We start from the raw sequence: 22,219 nt of genomic DNA, 5'->3' as shown, positions 1-22,219 counted from the left end.
TTACATTCATATAGCCCATGGAGCTGCTTGATCAGCTATCGGCTCCGTGTGTTTGTTGTTTACATTATCCCTGTACAGAGCCCCAAACACCGATTTGTTGATGGTGACGTGAACCAAGTGTTTACATTCATATAGCCCGTGGAGCTGCTTGATCAGCTATCGGCTCCGTGTGTTTTGTTTTACAGTATCCCTTTATAGAGCCCTAAACACCGATTTGTTGATGGTGACGTGAACCAAGTGTTTACATTCATATAGCCCGTGGAGCTGCATGATCAGCTATCGACTCAGTGTGTTTTTTTTTTTTACAGTATCCCTGTATAGAGCCCTAAACACCGATTTGTTGATGGTGACGTGAACCAAGTGTTTACATTCATATAGCCCGTGGAGCTGCTTGATCAGCTATCGGCTCCGTGTGTTTTCTTTTACAGTATCCCTGTACAGAGCCCTAAACACCGATTTGTTGATGGTGACGTGAACCAAGTGTTTACCCTCATATAGCCCGTGGAGCTGCTCGATCAGCTATCGGCTCTGTGTGTTTGTTGTTTACAGTATCTCTGTATGGAGCCCTAAGACCGATTTGTTTTGGGTTTCGTGAACCAAGTGTTTACATTCATAACCCGTAGAGCGCTACTCAAACAGACCTCTGTTACCGTATAGAGCGCTAAGACCAATTTGTTTTGGGTGACGTGATCCAAATGTTTACATTCATAGCCCGTGTAGCATGTTTTGCGTACAGCTGCTAGTTCAGTCCGGTTGTTTGTCCTCTACGAGAGAAGCTCCTCCATGTAGTACTAAAAATTCCATGAAGGTGACGAGAACCAAGTGTTTGTATTCATAGCGCATAGAGCTCGCTCGGTGGAGCTGGTGGTCTGCACGAGCAACCTCCATGGAGGTCAGCTCTGTGGAGCTCCTCCATGGAGGTTGCTCGTGCAGCCCCTTCTCATCTTGCCACTTGCGTTATTTTTAAACTTTCCAAAAAACGTCGCGCTTGCAACCGGTACTTCTAGGTTTGCTTGCGGCACCTCTAGGTTTCGCGGGGGCACCTCTAGGTTCCGTGGGGGTACATCTGCGTTTTCGGATGCAGCAATGCCGCAAGCGTGCCCCACGTCCAGTAAGAGGGGACCTTTACAGATACAGAATGAGACTATTGCTGGATAAATTCAACTTCCCGCTTTTCTCTTATAGTGGAGATAAAAGAGCAAATATGTTTTAAGATCGATGGTTAGTCCAGTTGCATTCGGAATATGAATTTTTCTACAGAACTTTAATAGGTGTATGAAATTAGGAAATTGGTTTTGTAAACCCTCTACAGTTAATTTCTCTCTGAAGTATACAATCTACACTCTACTGCAAAATGACGTTCGTCCTCTAATCTATCTAAATTACAATATTTGCATAGTCTTTGTTCCAGAGGGGTGCGAGTATGTCTTCCTGTTTCAATATGAAGTTTATGGCAGCTAATTAGGCTTGTGACAGCATTCCTGTCCCTCATATTTTCATTACTTAGATATGTTTTTTGGTTGTATGTATAATGCGGGGTAGTCAAACTACCCGTCTGCCTGCTTCACTCATGACACTTCCCCGGAGTGCTTAGCTAAGGTCGGCGGGAAAAACCGTTGTCTTGGCTGCCGAACAGATTCTCTGCCAGTCCTGGCCGCTGCTCCCACGGATATTCCTGAGTATAGTACCGGCCAGTTACAAATTACATCATTGACACAACAAACATTCGTTATTCGCGGTGTCTACTTGATTTGATTTCACCACAACCTATGAAGATCGACTATTATAAGGAGTTTTTTATGAAACCTTTTGGACTATTTGCAAGCGATCAAATCATCTATCAGTAATTGCTTGACCGGCTTTCTGGTATCGTACTGTTAATTAGCTTTTTCTTTTTCAAACAATCAGTGATACATTCAGTTTTGACATATATGTGCATCACTAGTTCCTTTGCTTTGAATGCACTCGTTTATTGATACTCCGTAGCTAACGTAATATAGCCATGAGCTGAACATAAAAGATCGAGATACAAAACTGACAATTATTGTGTTCTGTCCGTATTTCTACACACCCTCAACAACTCTCTGTTGAAGTCGCGATATTGTTCCGCGTACATATGGTGGCCAGCATTCTGAATGAACTGTGGACAAAAGAAGGCATTTATCATCCTAAAATAAACAGTTCTCGTTGCAGTGGATACATGATGGAGTACAGTCTTGTTTATTGTGTGTTGACTTGATAATTTTAGCAAAAAGGGCAAATGCATTTGAGACATCTACAATGCAACGCATCGTTTTGTTCGCACTGTTTTCTCCAACTGTCAACTGCAATAACCTGGCCGTAGGCATATACTATCAAATACAAAAAAAGTTACAAACTTAATATGCAATCAAGGAAAAATTGTATTAAAATACATTATATCATAATGGGAGCACTGAATTATGAACTTGGTTCATTTTTGTGTTTAAATCATAACAAAAGATACTTACAATTATGTCAACATAAGAGCCTTTCCGTAGAATTGCTGTCTGTTTTCCTGTTCTACTGTCCATCCATGTGTCTGCACCATAGATGAATGTGATTGGTACATTCGGGTCCAAGCGGGTCATGCGAGGAAGCATGGGTTTCTTAGCCCACTCCCAACCTTCACTTTGTAGGGTCCCGAATGCCGTCTCTGCGCTGAAATATATATGTCAAAGAATACATACATACATACATAATCATACGTGTTAACAAGTTTGAGCATTCACATACAGACTCAAATGATATAACGTTTGGTAAACATAAAAATCGATCAATTTCTTCTCAAATTATCCTTTTTTTTTAATTTCAACAACAAACATACCCCAGCAGTTCTAACCGCTTGGCGGTTCAAACGAACAAATGAAAATGAGATACTATAACTGAAAGTTTCACTGTAGTACCATAGACAGCCACCGGGAGGACCATAATCCATGAGGACCATAATCCAACGTACTGTATAGCGACACCTACTCACATGCCAAATATCACGACGATTCGTTTGAATTAACCGTAAGGAAAAAGAGGCGCGTTAAAACGCCCCCTACCTTGGTGGTTGTGCAACGCAGTGATAGAGGTAGTCAATCACAGTGTTGTCCTGAAACCCGTCCGCAAACTTGGTTCTTACATCCGGCCGCACAGCCCGCAAAAGCTGAGGACCTTTGACAAAACAGTAAGAAAAAAAACAATACACCAAACTGATTGTAACATATTAATGAATGACTTTCATTTCTATATACTAGTATACATGCAATACTTTTAAAGGATTTATGAATGGCTATTAACTATAACGTCGTACTTGTACAATATTATATAAACTTGTATACACTCACCGAACGGCCCTGCGAGTCGTAAGGGCGCCAAGAGGTTAATGTGTGGCAGCATTGGGGCAATAATCCTCATCCAGAACGGCGTCTGCAACACAACAAGAGAAATACTTGACTCCATATTCATTTGCATGGACAACAAACAAACTGCAGCAGATTGTGTGTTTGTATCCACGTGACTATAATGTAAGCCTTGGCCGCCATGTTGGATGGTAAATTCAGAAGATTTTTTGATAGACTTGAATTGTTGGGATTCATTAGCGATTTCGACAGCTGCAACGATTTATGCATATAATATATTGCTATTACAAAAGAAATTATCACTTGGACGCTTCCGTGACTATCATTGCCTCTTTCTTGATCAAAATGTTGGATAGTGTCTTGGAGATTTGTCACGTGACTAGTGCTGGCTACTAGTATCACATGACAGGAGACATTTGTACAACTTAGAAATTTTCATGCAACCAAAGACTAGTTTGGACGATACGAAACTACAATCCACAACGTGTCAACTACCTTGCAAATCACCCTTACAAATTCACTAAGTGACTAATCATATATAGGTCTTAACCCAATACCATACCTCAGCTCGAAACTTTTTAGCAGCTTGTTCTGTCTTTTCTGGAAACCCCCAGGGGTCGGCCAGAATCAGGTGCTTGACTCTGCCGGGATGTTTGATAGCGTAGGAGGCCGCAAGAAAACCGCCAAAACTTGTACCCATCAGAATGAACTTCTCCAGTCCTACACCTTTCCTCCACTCTTCTATGGAATCCACGAATTCTTCTTCCACAACGTCTGGCTTTGTGCTAAACTTGTGCCGAGAACTTTGCCCAAAGCCAAGTACGTCGAACGCGTAGACCGTTCGGTGCTCAGCGAGGGCATCAAAATTCAAGAAGAAGAAACCCGCTGCGGCTGCGAACCCGTGAACCATCACAATGGGAAAGGCGTCTGTTTTTCTGGGGTTCACTTTTAGGGTCCATATCCTTCCGCCGTTAGGGATTGGAACGTAGAATCTCTCCAATCTTGATTTGACATCTAGTGAGGAAAAGTTACTAAAGTTATAGAAGTTGACCAGTACATAATCGTTATTACATATGTGGATGTCACACTAAGAAGTACATTATAAACATGGAACTGATTGAGTTCGGAAAAGAAGCGAAACATAGAACATTTCTTTTGCATTAAAAGATAAGGCCCAATATTGAATAAAACCGGCTCCGTCATTGAGGCGTCGCCAAAAAAGACATGCAAGATCGTACATGTAGATTGCAATGACCTACTTACATTGTAATACTTTAGTTTCAGCGGCAGCAAGATTATGCAATGATGTAGGACACCATTTAAAGCGTGTCCCCAGCAAAGACCTGAAGTAAAATATTAAAACATGACATCATGATAATCAATTTTTCTGGGAAACATAAACTGAAATCGTTTATAAAGGTTAACAATCCAGGTAAACGCTACATCCAGGTAAACAATTGAGAGATTCGTCCAAAATGTTTTAAGAAATCACACATGCTTACTATTACTTGCAAATACTGCATTTGTAACTTTACGTAAAGAATTCCTTGATCTTTTTCAACAAATTTTACATCTTTTAGATAACCCACTTCCTTAGATGCTAATGAAGGTTAAAAGTACCACTCCAAATGATAAAACTTGACCTTACTTGGATGCAGAGTCCTCCTCGTGTTGACCACATTTCTCCGCCATTTTCACCTCAGAGTAAATGAGATTACAGACAAATCGAAGAACAGGTTCGCTTGTCTTTCTATAGTATAATCGGATGAACAGACCTGTTTTTCGAGTCCTTTTGCATATCCATTTGTGTCTTTTAATTGTGCATTATTTTGGTTTTGCTAGGATGAAACCCCTAGAGAAAACGTTTGTTACTCATTGGGACTCATTGAAATGCGATGTAACAAACCGTACACACATACACCGTAACTCTCAAGCTCTCTATATAAAACAAGTATAGTATGTACCGTTAGTGCCATAGGATATTGGAAGTCTAAATTTTACCTTTCCTCTGAACATGGCCTGTTCCACAATACCGGGAATATAGGGGTGATTTCCGAATTTTTTCTATCGATTATAACAACAGCTACCGTGAACGTGCATCATCGCGCAACTGAGTACAGACGACATGCCAAACTACATACGAATGCGGCAAACGGAACATAGAGATACACATGCGAACACTCATCACATATACCTATCAGAATACTCTGTCGTCGGAGGTTACTCTCTGTCACAGAGTAATAAACAACGATTATGAAATTGCTTTATGAATTCCAATGATAAAATGTTATTCCATGAATTATCATGATACTTGACGCAGCATAGGTCAGGTATTATAAGATATTTCAAATTGCATCCATTTGTGACATTTTCTGAATATTTACGACATTCAAAAAAATTACTGTTTCTTTTTTTCAAAATCGCAACTTTTCAGGCGACAAAATATCTCCGATCGGTGCCCATTGGCAACTATTTGCCAAGTTGCTTAGCTGTTCCAATCTTTCGTTACGGAAACAGCAATGATCGATGTTTTACGTTACTTGTTATGCCCAACAAAAATTTTCACCTGTACACCATGCATTTGGCAAACTCTACAAGAGTACAGCCGGGCTAGATAGCAATGGTAGAGTCCATCGGACAAAATCGTCCAACAGGGTGTGAAGAAAACGAAATAGGTAACGTTACCTGGTACATGGATTTGATTTATTGAGTTGTGTATGACCACAATACGTAAGTTATGATTGAATGGCATTCTCTAAGGAGGGAGTTTCAAAATCAAAAGCTGTAAATCTTTAAAAAAAACAACAGTAGAGCCGACAACTACAACCACCCACCTCCACCCACCTGTTGTCCGAAAAATTACTACCCTGTGAACGAGAGTAAATAGTCGTGTCACGTGATTACTCTCGTTCACAGGGGTCCACGGAAAGTTGTTTACGTTGGCAACAAGATGGCGGCGGGACAACAGTAGGAGGATGGCTTTCAAGGGACTGACCGGGAAAAAACGATTTTTAGCAGCCGTTTTGGAAGTCGCCGTAGCACAGGAAGACGCTAGAGAAGCTGAAGAGGTAATTTCTTGTAAAATGATACAATATTTCATGTTTTTGTGGTGTTTTGATATGCTAAACCCCACTGAAGTTGACTCGTGGGGAGGGGGGGCATATATATGGCTGCATAGTTTTGCAACTTTCTTGCAAAATTATGTGCTGCATAAGTAACATAAGGGAATATTTTGTGGTTTAATATGCTTGAAATTTATGCCACTTATAGCCAAGTTTCTAAGTTCAACCCCTTTTCTCTCATATTGTTTGTTATTATTCAATCACATTATATATTTTGTCGCAATTTTGATATTTTTTGTTATTCAAAATACTTTGTACTGTAGGAAGCAGAGCCAGAAGTCCAACCCCCGCCCAAACCAAACAAAGACTCTGATACCCCGACCAGACTAAGGCAAAGCACATTTCCTTCTGTACTGGAACAGTATAAACCCAAACCAAAGCCAAAGGTACATGTAGGTTATAGTATTGTCAACACGACTTACTGTAAGATTCGTGGTGGCTTAATGCTGTCACTGCAAATTTGTCACACCTAAAAGGCTAAAACACTTACTAACAACAGTGTTACAGTTTTATATTGTAAAATTTAAAAACTGCAAACACCGCATCAAACCAAATTGGTTTGCAGAAATAACTTACAAGCTGGAGTTTTCATCTTTTGTTTTTTTTCACTGAAAACTGCAGTCACATTAAACTGATTAAATGTTGTTTAACCAATTCTATTAACCTATACTTTACTTAGCATGGTTTAATGATTACTAAAAAGTATTAACGGTGTACACCCCAGTTTTTTTGCAACCACCCACTCTTGTCACTAGTAACTGTTTGACATATACATCACAGTTGTCTTGAAGTAATACTATATGTAGAAAGGCATTTTCAAGACAATTGTCAATTCAGTCAAAAGAGAAAATAAAAGTATGTTGAAAAATTGTAACATGGGCAAAAATGCTTTGTAACTAACTGAAACATGTGTTGTAACACCTACTTGTTTGTGTGCCAAGACATTTACTAAGGGTTTGATTTTTATGGTCTTGATCCTGTGTGTAGAATAAAGTTTAACTTCAGAATTCACCCTCTTTGAAACTGATCCTTTTAAACAAGTTCATTTACGAAGTTGCAATAACTCAACAATTACTAGTAACAAAAAAATTCATATCTTCATTAAATTGCACATGATCAAGACTATATGTACATGTATGTGGTGTCTCTTTTAACCCTTTTATACTAACTCCTTTAACCATTTAACACCAAGTTGCAGTGCTAACTTTATCCTGACCAAGTCTACGACACCAGAATGTCTTTTCTACCTGCTTACCCTGGGAGACCTAAGGTACCTAATGTTGGTGTTTCTAACATAACAAATATGTGAAGTACCACTTGTCCATTGTGGCCACATCTTTTTAGATCCACTAGGAAGATTTAGACTCTGTAGCAGGCTCTCTTGGGCCTTTTTTGACTCATAATACACTTTTCCTGGCCAGTGTAATCAGCGACCCAGCAATCAGCGACCCAGTACAAAAGGAAATGGCCAGCAAAACTGTATTTTGAGCCAAAAAAAGGCCTAAGAGAAGCAGAGGTTGGTATGAAGAATTGAGACCTTTTCCTTTCTTCTTCTTTTTTTTTTTATGGGCCTTCCCACCAGAAATGGCCAGCTAAAGTGTATTATGAGCCAAAGAAAAGCCTCAGAGAGCTACTCAACTGGTGGGAAGGCCGATCGGAAAACAATGAAAGGAAAAGGTCACGATTTTCCCCACCAACCTTTGCTTGGAGAGTACCATAGAGCCTTCTACGGAGGCTAAACTAGATTGTTTTTCACATTGACGTAAACATTAGTATGATCATGTATAGGGGTGGGTACGTCGTACTGGTACATAATTTTTTTCTTGTTCGACCAGTAAAGAAAACCGGTCCTGAAAAAAATGGTGGACCAGATTTTGGGCCGATTAGAAAATGAACAGATTATAACGGCAAACCCTCACATGTTTTGGTGCTTACGCATCCAAGAAAATTACAAGAGTGAAGCAAGGAGGTTGTGTTTTTAACCTCCTTGAGTGAAGTAGAGAAGAGTTGATAGTCATTTTTACCAAATTTCTATAGTCAAACTTGATCTGCATGTATAACAGAGGGTTGTTTACATAAAGATAGTATTTCAAAACAAAAGTGGACATTGGATACTCCACCAAACAGATTCCCTTTGTAGCAAAATGGATCATGTTTTGACTTTTGAGTATCGCCCATTCACAAGTTTTCAAAGATGATTAGGTTCAGGTCTGGACCTGGACCTGATCTTCTGAACCTGAACCATACCTGGACCTGAATTTTCTGTACCGGTGCCCACCCCTAATCCTTATTGATTCAAGTGGTTATGCACCTACTGCGACCATATTTTTGTTGAGGGATATTGTATGCATGCAAGTTTGACATTCTCATTTCTTGGTTTTTACATAATATAACACTTAGTAGTTCAAGTTATGTGTATGTCCATATTTTTTTTAACAGGGTATGTAGGGATCCCAATTTTTTTGTTAAGACAATCGTTTTAATCTGAAATATTTAAAAAAATAAAATATTGCAGTTTGAAACTGCTCTCTATAGACTTGATTCTAGTACACTGCTTTTGAATCTGAGTACATTTTAGGGACAAATTAACAAAGAAATGAACACGAAAAAACACATTGTTATGCATAACTACAGCTTTTGATTTGATAGAGTTCCTAAAATTGCAACACCTGTCAGTACTTATAATTAACAACTTGATGCTGTTCTGAAGATATCTTTTGACTTATTATTGACATTGAATAAAAAATTACCATTAGAAATCAAATCGGAGATGCATACACAAACAATAGATACTGCTGTACTGTATACAATTTACAATGGTCAAAGCGAATTTTACCCTCCTAATGCAGCCACAGAGACCACCAGCACTGTTTGAGAAGCTCTTCTCCAAGAAGAAGACTCGAGCTAAACTACGTCTGCAGGCTTTGAAGGAAGCTGCAGAGGAAAGAAGAAAACTAGAGGAGGAGAAACAACGGCTGAAAGATGCGGTAAGAACTGAATATTTGCTGGATAAGGGTAGTCTAAGAATATTCTGTGATGTGTATAGGAGTGAGTGAGTTTGATTTTGGCAGGCCAGTTGGAGCGTGATTTAGTTATATCCTACTAGAAACACTAAATCTTGTATATGTAAAGTAGTTTGGACACATTCTTCAAGTAACTGACATCTGTCGCATGCAGACATCCCTCACTAAGACATCTGGAGCCACATAGTGTAGCACTAGTTATTGAGCATGTGACCCAGGCAAGGTTTCATTGCCTACAACTTCTTCAGTGGTTAGAGACTTACTTACTGGCTTATTAACAGGGTGAATAAAAGTTCTAAACTGGAACTATGAGGCCCTAGTTGTCTTAGGGATGACTGCAGTGAGATAGATGTCAGTCAGCTGATGAGAGGTGTGTCCACTCATGATCAACTATATAATTTATTAGAATCCATCTGTATCGGAAGACAATGGTAGGCAGACAGGGTGGGTTAGGCGACCCGTCTGCCTGGCCTGCACTTGCCCGGTTTTTCAGGTGCGGGAGGGGTGTACACTTCCTTCTCCACCCTCACGTCTACTGGTGCACTAAGTCCTACAGGGGCAACTGTATGCAACATGTAAGATGGCCCCAGCAGATGCACGTTTGTTGTTTGGAGTTTCCGTCTCCTAGGAGGACTTCCGACCAAGGATGCAAGGGGTTTCTCCTACCCTGACTCGTATGTCATGGCGGGTGCGTCATGCCCGAACATGCCCCTAAGGCCTACTGTGCCACAAAGGCCTGCCACTGCCACTAGCCACAGCTAGGTACTCATTCACACCTGAGTTAAGTGAGGAAAGTTGGGTAAAGTGCCAACTATATACTAAGTACATGTAAACTATACCTTCTTCCGTTCCCCACAGAGACATGTACACCTTGTGGACATGCAGTACAAGCTGCGTGACCAGTTGTACAGTGAGTACATGGGGAAGCTGGAGCGTAGAGTAAAGAAACAGAGAGAACAGATCACCACCAGACAACAAGAGCACGACAGGAGACTACAGGAACAGGAGGAAAAAGAGGTACAACATCTGTTATACTGTGCTGTGAAAAATAGATGCAAATAGTTTCATCAATTTCAAAGATAACTTAGTTTTGGACACTGGAGTCTTCTCAAATATTACATTGTTACATCATTGGAAAATATGGTAAAAGGAGAAATGTTTGCGATGGTTTTATGTTAAACTTCGTCTTCACCGCAAGCTTATGGCCACATGAAAAGTCCTGTTCCATTTTCTTGTCACCTTTTCTCCCAAATGCAAAATTTGATTCCTTTGAAAGTTTCCCTTTTGCAGACTCATATTTGTAAATACAATGTAGACCTTGCTGTGTTGGCAATTGGGACATATTTGTTGATGCAAACACCCCATATAGTAAATGTTTCATTTGATTTCTTGTAGCTAAATGTTTAACATCAATGCCAAGGGGAAATGAATTACATGTAGTGTTTATTTGATTGTTTGTTTCAGAAAGAGGAGCTGCATCGGGTAAAGAAGCGTCTGTCCAGATCTGTTCTCTCCCATGATAACGCATACCTGCAGAGGATACCCAAGTCCAAGTTTTACAAGGTAGGATTCACATTGTGTGAAAATACTCTCCTTTTTGTTGTAGACTTCATTCAGATTGTTACGAGCTATCTTCCCCCTTGCCCAATCGTGACCTTGTCCAGATCAGAAGATACAAAAGCTGGAAGTTCTGCTGCAGTACCAAGTAAAGCTACCTGGGGACCCAAAATTTAAACATTTCTTTCATAATGATACTGGTACATGTAGAGAGACCTAACCAGAAACCAAATTCCAAAACAGTCTACTAGTAGTACATGTATTTATATAACTTCTTGAGCTTAATATGATGCTGTTAAACTGCAAATGCTGGTATAACAATTAATCGCTACCAAAAAATATATTATTTATTAAACCTTGGTGAAGACTCCAGATGATTTACTGATCCGGAATAACTGAAAGACACTGTTTAACTCAAGAAACAGATCCACTCTCACTTTAAACAAACCAACTAGTTTGGTTATCTAGGTATGCAAGAGTCGATTACAATTTTGTTGTAAAGTAGTCATTTCTTAAATTTTGTTGTTTTTCTTCCAGATGGTTGGACTCCAGGAAACCTTGGTGAAACAGGGTAAGATCCAGTCCCACTCTGAGTTGGAGGCCTACTGGAAGGACATTCTGAGACCAGAGAGATACAGAGAAGTGTTCGCATCACCACAAGGTGAGCATCAAGGGAAATTGAAGTTGCTGATAAGAGTAGAGGTTTGCCCTGGTGCACATGTGCTGGCCAACATATATCATTTCCAGACCAATGTAGAAAAGCAACATTTCAATACATGACTGATTGTATGAGCTGGCCAAAAAAGTATAGCACTTTGTTTCATTCTCTCTCAAGAATTACACTTAAATTTTGACTGAGAATAAAAAGAACAGGACTAGTTAAAAAGTTTGTTTTAGTTAGTTTGCAGATTCTTATTTGGTCATCTTTCTTTTGGTCTTTCTTGGGAATGTACTATACTATATCCTTTGGTTATAAGTGTCCCTAACCCTTTACCCGTAGTGTAATATATATTTGTACCGACGATGCTGTCACAAGAACATTTTATACAGCAAGGACACTTGCCACTATGTGTGCAACTATTGTACCAGACAGAAACTATTTCTACCCAGGCCTTTGAAGTGCATTTGAAGAATAAGCAAACATCAAGTTGACCCTCGTATATATTTTTTTACAGACTCTGCAACTATGGGTGACACAAGATCAATAAAGTCATTGTCATCAGCTGATATTTACATGCAAACACTCTCACATCATGAAGTAAGCAATATCTTTTTATACATTTGCAAAACAGAATAGAAATATGTTTAGATTGTGTATGTGGTGTAGAATTTCCTGATATTTTGCACTTCCAAAATATGTTGTGCTTTTGCTGCTCAGACAATGATTTCTAAGACTTGGTATCAAGAACGTTGCATTTGGTTTCCAGGTTAAATTTTGTGGAAACATAAAGGAATTATAATAGCACTTTTGTATACCATGCATTTGGCGATATTACAAACGTACATTTCATTGTATATCTTGTATGCTTGTTGTAAAAATGCTGTACGGTACACTGTCAAAATTACATTAAACTTAACTTTAAGTTACATATATTCTTCATGTCTTCTTTAGACTGACTTGAGGACGGATCATCTTACATCAGGACTGACCCAGATACAGGAACAGAGAGAACCATCCCGCCCCAGCACACGGGGCATCACTTCTATCGAACAGTTTGAACAGGCCAGAAAGGTAACAAACATTTTGGCAACACTCTCAGGGAGTAAGCCTAATAGTAGATTGCAAAAGTTTCAGAAATTGTCACTTAGGCATTTTTTTTTTGTTTGGGCATGCATAGTTTTTATTTTCATTTTTAGATTTTGAATATTAGTGTTATTTGACTTTGAATCTTTTTTTTTCTCACATGACACCAAGAATAACTTCCATGTCTTTTAATGTATACTAATATATAAGTATAGCCTATTTTCTCTGATTGTTATTATCATGAAAAACAACTTTTACATAATATGTACTACCAGTAATTGTGCTTGTTTATTATATAATAATTACATTGACAATAAATGTTTGTCATAATAAGTATTTTTTTTTCTTTATTTCAATGTCTTTGACAAGTTAGAATTTGTGGCTTTTTGCCATACATGCCCATTAACTAATATTTACTCACTACTTGTTAGTAGAATTATATGTTTCTACATGTGTTTTTTTATTTCTTCCCCGTAGTTTCCAGCTGCTCTCAGGTCTATGTCTACATCGCTGTCTCCCCACAAGATGGCACAAATGTCCAGATCATCGGTTGGAAGGGATGACTCGGAAATGGAGAGAATGTTTCCAAAGGTACTTGATATTGTCATAAAGATTCCTTCATCTATTTGGTAGTTCCTTCCTTCCTTCCTTCCCTTCTTCCTTCCTCCCTTTCCTCCATCCTTCCTGCTTTCCTTCCTCCACTCCTTCCTTCCTCCTCCCTCCCTTTCCTCCTCCTCTCCTTCCTCCCTCCATCCATTCCTTCTTCCTTTCTTTCCTCCCTCCCTTGCTTCCATTCCTTCCTTTCCTCATTCTTTCCTTCCTTCCTTTCTTTCCTCACTTCCCCTTTCTTCCTTCATACCTTCCTACCTCCCATATATCCCTCCCTGCCTACCTTCCTCCTCCAAGTAGTTGTGCATGCAATACTTACAATCATCATTACAATAGAGGTAAGTGTACAATCATGTATTTCACATCAATGCTTTCTTTTATTCTGCAGACTGAATTTCCACCACTTGCTGCATACCAGCTGGACCTACAGTTCGAGGAACCAGATCATGAAAAAGTGAGTGGTCAATTCTTAGAGTTTGTATAATTCAAACACCACTGTGCCAAAGTCTTTTACCATTACAAGTTTAATATACTGCATCTTGTTTCTAATTCATTGAAATGTGGAATTTCACAAATGATCAAGAAAAAGCTGTTAGTATAACTATAAGGCAGTTAATATCATCTAATAGTTGTTTGTGGTAAATGAATGAGTAGATGAAAGTGTGCTTTTTGACTTCCTTTCTTTAGGAGGACACTATGGAACAGTTGGACAGAAGAAAACGTGAGAGAAAGAAGTTACAGAGGAAGATACTGAAGATGTATAACCACTCCCAGGCTAATGCTGCATCAGCTTCCAGGTTGGTTGGTTTACAGAGGGAAAAATATCTTTGTAAACATTGTAGTACATAATACTGGTTTTACAGTGATTTACAAAATGTTACTGTATCAATGTGATCAGCACTTGAAATCATGGGAGCATTGTTACACAATTTGCAACCAACTTTCCACATACATGTAGGATAACAGTTACTCTATCTAACTTTGCTGGGACATGTCAGTTGTATATAAATGCTAGTTTTGAGGAGTTTGTCATAAATTTTTTTTTTAAGTTCCATGTAGAACCATATTTGTTTAAAAGGAAATCGCTAGTTGCAAACATTTGAAGACTTACTGTAAACACTAAAAGGATGTCAGCTGAAGGTAATTTTTTGCATCCATGCTGTATGCAAAAGTCTCAGTGGCATACACACAAAAATGTATGATTGCATGACTGAGATACTTACTCCTTTGTTACAGATTGATGGACAGAAATGGACAGTTTGACAGCACCTTTGAGGGACCATCCATTGTTGAGCTGGTAACTTTAAGTCACATCCTATTATAGCATAGCTAGTAGTAGCAATTTCTATCTCAACTCCGTCCCCAAATATTCTTCTTTGGATTGTCCCTTAAGTTACAAAGTCGAGGTATCAGTTAAAGGAAGAATAGACAAGATGCAATGCTATTAGTAATTATCATAATGCAACAATAGAGAATGATAATTATGATTGAAAAGACTTTTGATTGGTTTCCAAACCTTTCTATTCAGACCATTTCACTGTCCATGATGTAACAATTTATGAATATGCAAGGTTGGACAATTCCAATAGTCAGATTGTCCCAGGCAAGTGAAAGTGCCAAACGGGCAAGCAATTGTCCTTATCGAGCAAGTAAGATTTTTCCAGGAGTGCCACCTTCCCACTTAAGTCTTAGGCTTTTGTTTTTATTTTCCCCCGTTTACTGTCAGTTCAATAGGCACAAAAACCTCTGAGATGGTCTTAGTTATCAGACTTATCCCACAATTATGTTCGTAAGCAAGCTTTATACCCGCAGAAAATGTAAAATTTAAATTTTGGGCAAGTGAAAAGTTGGTTTAAGCAGGTAAATTTTTTATGTACTTGCCCGATAGGACAAGTGAATTTTAGAAAACTTGTCCAAACCTGATATGTTTTTCATTACCTGTTCTGTTCCAGACTAAGGCCATCACCTTTGAAGAGGAAGATGATGTGCAGACAGACTCCTTCTTCCTAACAGATGTCCCCACTCAGGAGGAGGACCAGGATGAAGATGATGAGGATATTGCCATGGTGATGGAGGTACATACACACACTTGTCAATAGGCTATGTTGATGTGATTAAGTGGATGACATCTGCTCCGCATTAATTTTTGTCCGTTTCTAATAAAAAAGTTTTTGACCATACTGTAAATCATACAAAGCAGCTGCAATATAAGCTAAAATATTTCAGAAATTGAAAAATGGGCATAATTGTTGCAGAATACCAATTGGAAATCAAAGAACAAAAATTAATGAATCTTTTGTTTGATATACGACACTTGTTAAGCCATTTGTTCATTGACAACCTTCCTGTTCACTTAGAATTTATAACAAATGCCACTTTTTATGCCAAGCCTTACATGTGTAGGCCACAGCATGTCTTATAGATGAGATCAGTGGAGAATTGTGAAGTATTTGACAACATGTCAAGAAAATACCTGTTGTAGTTACCTTGAGTGTACTATCTTGTAGAACTAAACTTGACACCACTAAAGTGTACTTGGGGCGGTACTGTAACCAAGCAATTTGACAGAGCGCTCAACAAATTTTATCGATATAAAACGATCTCTATGTACTGTCTGCCTTCTTTTTATTCATACTTTTGAATGATATTCTGATTATTAAGTCAAATGCCCCAATTGCCTCAATTAGGCTATGGGACCTTACCTTTTTACCTTCAAGTTTAAGGTATCTCGGTTGGCTAAATTGGCATTTTGACCTTCCACTGTTTTCTTATTAATGAATTAAGAAAGAATGGAGCCGTAACGAATGTTGATAGATGGGCATTAAAGAATTCTAAATCTGATTTTTTCTGAGTTTTTCGTTGCATAATGATGAAAGCTACAAACTAAACGTAGTGTTGCGCAAACTGATATCTACCAACGATCTGTAGTTATTAAGAATTAAATGATTTTAATTGGATGAAACAAACATTTTCTATTACTACAGATCATTATGTTAGTGGATATCAATTTGCGCAACACTACGTTTGTAGCTTTCATCATTATGCAACGAAAAACGAAGTTTCATTACAGTGGTATGTACCAAAGTGCTGAATTTTGTCATAGAAAAAATAATATCAGAGGCAATAAAAATGATGACGTCATCAATTTGGCCCCAAAAAAATCAGATTTAGAATTCTCTAATGCCCATCTATCAGCATCCGTTACGGCTCCATTCTTTCTTAATTTATCAATAAGAAAACAGTGGAAGGTCAAAATGCCAATTTAGCCAACCGAGATACCTTAACGTAGTATTAACTGCTTTTTTTTTTAAATGTTTGATTTTTATACAGTCCTGGCCATCAGAGAAGTGGCCAGACACCATTGATACAGAGCTCATGGCCGCTGACCTCGGCATCAAGTTCCTCTCACCCATCAAGGAGTCTTCTGAGGAGGACATGGAGTCTGAGATGGCGAGTGAGATGGACAGCACACCTCAGGAGTTAGACAGGTGAGGCAGGCAGCTTTCTCTTGTTTTATTAGATACTAGTTTTTTGCATGCAAGTACAACGAAGCATTGTGCAATATTCAGGGGACGGTATTCCATGCCAGGTGTCGCATAGAAATTTACAAGTAAGCATTAAGATGGATGATGGCATATTAAGAATGGATGGTCTTTTTGGAGTTAGGGAAGGACAGATGGATGAATGGATGGATGGATGGGGGATGGATGCATGGATGGAAGGAAGGAAGGTTAAATGGAAAATGAATGGATGAAAGGAAAACTATGGATGGACTAGCTAGCTGATTGATCGATTGAGTGATTGTTTGATTGATCAGATATAGATTGATTAGTTGGTCATGCAGATTGGTTGATTGTCTATTTTGAAATTCTCATGAACGTTCCCTACATCACACTCTCCATGCAGTAGACAGCTAGAGACCGGTGCCTCCACTGCCAAGCCCCCACCCACACCCACCGTCCCTCTCACCATGAACAGTCTACTACATGGAGAGGAAACTATTATCAAGGTAAGGGCATTAGCCTATTGTATTGATTAAAAGCTAAGGGCACAACCCGCCGCACGTGCAAATACGTGCTGTGTATGTGCCAAAACGTGGGCAATCTTTTTAGATCCGTAAGTGGTAAGTACCGCCTCCGTATGAACTCGTAGGGAATCCAACGGATTTTGGAGCACGCAGACACACCGTAGAACTTTACATGCAGGCGAAACTTTATGTGCCGTGCGTTGACGTACTCCCTCCCTGCTCTTGCCAGTCACTCCCCACGTTTTCAGAAATACATGGCGGACATGGCCGCCAAAAAATGTACGGACAAATTGAATGTATGGCGGGTTGTGCCCTTAGCTTTACAGTAATGAACAGTTTATATATAGTATCTTGATAATGGATTTAGTAGTGCCTCCTAGCAGGCTTTAGTATAACTGCAAGTCAGGCAAATTTCATCACACTCACATGGGGATAAAGCCAAGTTGCCTAAAATTTAGATAAAGTGTAGAGTACACAAACAACACACAATAGCAAAGATGGATTTTTTTGGAAGGTATACAATTTTGCAATGGCAAAGCAACTATTGTCAACAGCAGTACACAACACCAACAGTATACACAATAGCAAACCTTTTTGGGACGATTTACAATTTTGAAATGGCATAGAAACTGCATGTCAGTCCATTCAGTAACTTTTCTTCTGCTGACTCATATACTTTTCTTTTTGTTTTTTTCTTCTTGTAGGAGGCCAAGTGTCTGAGTACCATGTGGGTAAACCCAACAGTACACTCGAGCTAGCCATGTCGGGCATAGCAACAATATTCAAGGTAGCAGAACACAGTTTTTCGCCTATGGGGATTTACATGGTAAAAAAAAAATTGGTTAAGGACCCCGAAGTGAGAAGGTTCAACGCCTCAAAACTTATAGCAGGGTGCAAAAGTAATTGAATGTGTTGGAGTTCAGGGTAGAATCTACAAAATATGTGAAAATGAGCTTACGATTGCCAGCTCGTTTTCCCAGTAAAACAATTTGAAATGACCCCCAGCGGAGGTCACCATACTGCAGCTGACACATGGAAGTAGCGGGAACCGGATTCGTGCGCAAAATTCTACCCAGCTAAAGAAACATTGTAACCCAAGACATATAGCCTCAAAACTTACGTATTCCTCTCCTACCCACCACAGTTTCTGACTTGCTGACGTGCACAGAAAATTTTTTATGGCTTTTGAAGGGCTGCGACGGACTATTTTGTGCCTGACCTACTTTTGTCCACGGGGATTACCCATAAATGTGTTCTGCGACCTTAATGTGACCTAAAGAATTGGGGAGGGGGGTAGGAGACAGCTACTTCATGTACTACCTCGACAGAGTTTTCGTTTTCAAATATAATTTTTAAGAAATACTTTCGACATCATGACCACAAGGAACAATTCAGTCGGCAATCTTAATTATAAGCTAGAAGGTAACATTTCCAAGCAAATACATAATATTTACCTTTTCTTGGTGCATATGTAGCTTAACAAACTATTGTTCTGTTTGTATGTGCTTAAAGGGACCAGCCCCTCACTCTCTGTCCTTCTACTTGCTACATATTGTGATCAAACACCACAGGGTGTCTGCTACTTTACCAGTAACCATGGTGACAGCTGTCTGGTCCAGGTCATTGACCTCAATTTGCAGAAGAATAGGAAATAGAACTAAAAACAACATGTTTCTTTTTGATGGAGGGAAACATAATATATGCTCTTCACTGATATTGTGCATATGATTATCATTTATTTTCTGGATTTCATCAGGTTATAATACAATCACATACAGGGTAAAACCAGAAAACAAAATAATGCAATCAATTGCGGTTACCGTAGAAACAGTCACTGGTGCTACATGCAAAAGATTATGATACTAGAAAATCCGTCTGAGGTAGATACTTTGTACGTTTTCTAGTATATCTATGGAATATTGTGTGCTTGTGGAAATAAAAGAAAGATTATGAAAAATGTATACAACATCCTAATTAACGTTATGTACACAAAGAGTAAGAATCATGTTTCATACATCCAATAAAACATGGATTTGGCCATCGGTAGCCATTGGGCGATATTGCTACAGCGTCTGGTGTATTGTACAGCCTAAAAAACTAAAAAAAAATGGCCTATAGTGTCAAATGACGATCTTCAGATTGATATATACATGTCACTGAAGTGAATTGTGTACGGTATTATAGAATAAAAATTTCTTGGACATTATTGAATTTTTACAAGAGAGTGCTATTTTCAATTATTGTTTGACGTTGACGTTTTTTGTTGACCTCGACAACTGTTCTTGGTAAAGACGCTTCGGTTTATTCGTATATATTGTTTGTTGTCCTCTGGTTGTCTTACTGAATGTAACACGTTTCGTTTTTGTTATTTATGTAGTGGGCCCCCTTGGAAATCAACTTCAAACAAGTTGAAGGGGCTACCCACATGTTTTGAGATGAATAAATAAATTATAACATTACTGAAAAATGTGTAGTGTACAATTGTAAGAATTGTGACTATATGTACATTTGAAACTAATAAAATAGCATTACATTGTAGTAGAATGTCTTGAAATGTGTTGTCACTTGTCACTGATCCATATCGATATATTTGTGCAAAGCAAAAGTATGTCATATGCTACATAATAATGATAATATATAGCAAAGTATAAGATCAACATAACAATGACAGAACTTTGCAAGCCATTTTGCTAACCATATCTGTTACTTTGGTACAGTTATGAAATTTTTTTAGGTACAAGCAAACAATGTTGTTTCTTGTGTAGATTTCACAAATGACTTTAGTCAGACATTTACGTATAAAGGTAAGCCTTTACCTTCATTGGTATCTCTAGGGATGTTAATCTGTAGTATATATCATCATTGAACCGAGACGGGGGGCGATACCAACATCCTGACGCATGTTCACGTTACAACAGCACAACCAGCTTTTTGGACACAACAAGAAGTACAGTGACTCGTATGGTCAACTATAAACTACAAAATAATGGATAAAGAGTAAATCTTAAAGGTAAATCTTACGGACTAAAATATAGGATAACAACAAAAACTTTATACAATCCATGTGATCACGTGCCCTGAACAATCGTTTCGGTTGAAGGTTCAGAATGCATATGACACGCTTGAAAGTTTTAAGGGCTAGAAAAAGAGACACAAAAAATATGAATATTCAAACTTTACCCACACCAGACCCATGGTACCAAACAGACAAATCATTTTTCTATATATACATTCGTGTTAAGCACAAACCACCTATATGACTTATTTTAATCAATTTATTAATTTCATGACAGAATGGTGTCACACATTGGTTTCATAACGTGACTGCAGTATTTCAGTCGAGAACAAAAATAAACTGAAAACTGATGACAAGTTTTAGACCGCAGATGTCATATAAACATAATGTTATCTCCTCACACAAATAGGAGATCCACATATATCGATATTCATTCATATTATAGACGAGGGGAAAGTGTCCTTGGCGTTAAGAAATATTCAAAAGTCCCGAATCTGTAGGCCCGGGGGACCCACAGACAACGTTTCTTTTGTGCTTTGTTGTTGTTTTGTTTTGTTTTCCACCAATAAGAGATTATTTGTGAATGATTGACCCAGCCAATCCGTGTTAGTATAGTGGTGAGTATCCCCGCCTGTCACGCGGGAGACCGGGGTTCGATTCCCCGACACGGAGAGCTATTTTTGGTCAACTTTCTTTGTTTATCAATTTGTCTTAAACCACAGAATTATTTTCGGTGTTTTCAGCCGTTCGTAAGTACTTTACATCATATAGACATTTTCATTCGACTTGTTTTGATCAAAACTGCATGAAAGTTACCATAGAAATCTTGCACTCCTCTTAACGTTTGAACCTTGGCCTATATTTAAGGTTGGGGAGTACTATCCTTCTTTCTTGCCTTCAGCATCTATAAAGAAAGACAAATTGATTTTTATCAGTAAGAATTCAACACAATACAGACATTTAAAGAGCTTTATGAAATGGAAATAATTTGGGAACATTCTGCAGATTTTGGAAAAATTCAAAAGCTTTTGAAAAATCAAAAAAGGTCATTTCTAACCTTTGTTGTCAATGTTTGTACGTCCGATAATTTCAAAAGCTTTTGAAAAATAAATGAAAAAGACTTTCCCAACCCTTGTTGTCAATGTTTATACGTTCAGTAATTCAATCTACCATCATAATTATGATGTCTGTAACGTTTGATACATACCTTCTGGCATGACCTCACAGATAAAGGTCTTGAGGCTTTCGCAGTTACGATCATACCAACCATCAGTAGTGTACGCTGCACAATCCTCGCCGGTAAGGTTCTTGCCGGTCATGAGGAAATTGTCGGGCTGCCCCTCTCTCCACCTGCTGTACCCGGTTCCCAGTTCCGTGCCGTCTATCCACTCCCACTGACCTTCCTGCCGTTGATCGTGCAGACCGAACCAAAAATAGCCGTTGCGCTGTTGTGTCTTCCTGATGAGGGAGATGATGAATTGGTCGATGCCGAAATCACGGGACATGGCGAGGGTGCCTCCTTCATGATCAGCCTCACATGTTGCCGACGCTTCAAAGAAAGTCTGGAGGCTCATGAATAACTTGTAACAGAGCTGGCGATACTTCTGGTAACCAGCAGGGCATGAGGCTGGAAAGCATGTTTAGCTATTTTGATATCTCGAATGTGTTGTAAGCCCCACCTAGCCACACGCGCACATATCTGCCACTGTCTCTCTCCCTAGCTCTATGTCTCTGTCTGCCTGTTTTTCTCTGA

General features: G+C 38.8%; 3 protein-coding genes and 1 non-coding gene across 7 annotated transcripts; 2 read left to right on the top strand and 2 right to left on the bottom strand.

Moving 5' to 3' along the window:
• Positions 1–1,245: 1,245 nt before the first annotated feature.
• Positions 1,246–6,211, bottom strand: LOC118422791 ((Lyso)-N-acylphosphatidylethanolamine lipase-like). Of its 2 annotated transcripts, none has more exons than XM_035830550.1 (7): positions 5,012–6,211; positions 4,632–4,711; positions 3,931–4,382; positions 3,354–3,435; positions 3,069–3,180; positions 2,490–2,679; positions 1,246–2,140 (listed from the first exon to the last, which is right to left on the bottom strand). In XM_035830550.1, the coding sequence occupies exons 1-7, from the start codon at positions 5,047–5,049 to the stop codon at positions 2,042–2,044; spliced, it is 1,053 nt and encodes a 350-aa protein (XP_035686443.1). In that variant the 5' UTR covers positions 5,050–6,211; the 3' UTR covers positions 1,246–2,041. The 2 variants fall into 2 exon arrangements, with proteins under 2 accessions (XP_035686443.1, XP_035686442.1); XM_035830549.1 differs by having other exon boundaries at positions 5,017–6,211.
• Positions 6,212–6,244: 33 nt separating this feature from the next.
• On the top strand, positions 6,245–19,386 carry LOC118422790 (trichohyalin-like). 3 transcript variants are annotated; one of them, XM_035830547.1, is made up of 17 exons: positions 6,419–6,436; positions 6,754–6,876; positions 7,683–7,760; positions 9,340–9,477; positions 10,372–10,530; positions 10,978–11,076; positions 11,608–11,731; positions 12,246–12,328; positions 12,683–12,802; positions 13,292–13,405; positions 13,812–13,877; positions 14,111–14,220; positions 14,660–14,720; positions 15,376–15,498; positions 16,754–16,911; positions 17,330–17,432; positions 18,155–19,386. In XM_035830547.1, exons 3-17 carry the CDS (start codon positions 7,725–7,727, stop codon positions 18,206–18,208), a joined length of 1,548 nt encoding a protein of 515 aa, XP_035686440.1. In that variant the 5' UTR covers positions 6,419–6,436; positions 6,754–6,876; positions 7,683–7,724; the 3' UTR covers positions 18,209–19,386. The 3 variants fall into 3 exon arrangements, with proteins under 3 accessions (XP_035686438.1, XP_035686439.1, XP_035686440.1); XM_035830545.1 differs by lacking the exon at positions 7,683–7,760 and having other exon boundaries at positions 6,245–6,436; XM_035830546.1 differs by lacking the exons at positions 6,754–6,876; positions 7,683–7,760 and having other exon boundaries at positions 6,273–6,436.
• On the bottom strand, positions 18,808–22,160 carry LOC118422792 (CD209 antigen-like protein E). Its single transcript, XM_035830551.1, has 2 exons — positions 21,674–22,160; positions 18,808–21,370 (listed from the first exon to the last, which is right to left on the bottom strand). The coding sequence occupies exons 1-2, from the start codon at positions 22,038–22,040 to the stop codon at positions 21,345–21,347; spliced, it is 393 nt and encodes a 130-aa protein (XP_035686444.1). The 5' UTR covers positions 22,041–22,160; the 3' UTR covers positions 18,808–21,344.
• On the top strand, positions 21,067–21,138 carry Trnad-guc. Its single transcript has one exon. It is a non-coding gene; the product is annotated as a tRNA-Asp (tRNA).
• Positions 22,161–22,219: the final 59 nt, after the last annotated feature.

The sequence above is a fragment of the Branchiostoma floridae genome, chromosome 9 (genome assembly GCF_000003815.2).
Source record: "Branchiostoma floridae strain S238N-H82 chromosome 9, Bfl_VNyyK, whole genome shotgun sequence".
Classification (NCBI taxonomy): domain Eukaryota; kingdom Metazoa; phylum Chordata; class Leptocardii; order Amphioxiformes; family Branchiostomatidae; genus Branchiostoma; species Branchiostoma floridae.
Note: the sequence above shows the minus strand (reverse complement) of the source record. Positions and strands in the feature narration are given on the sequence as shown.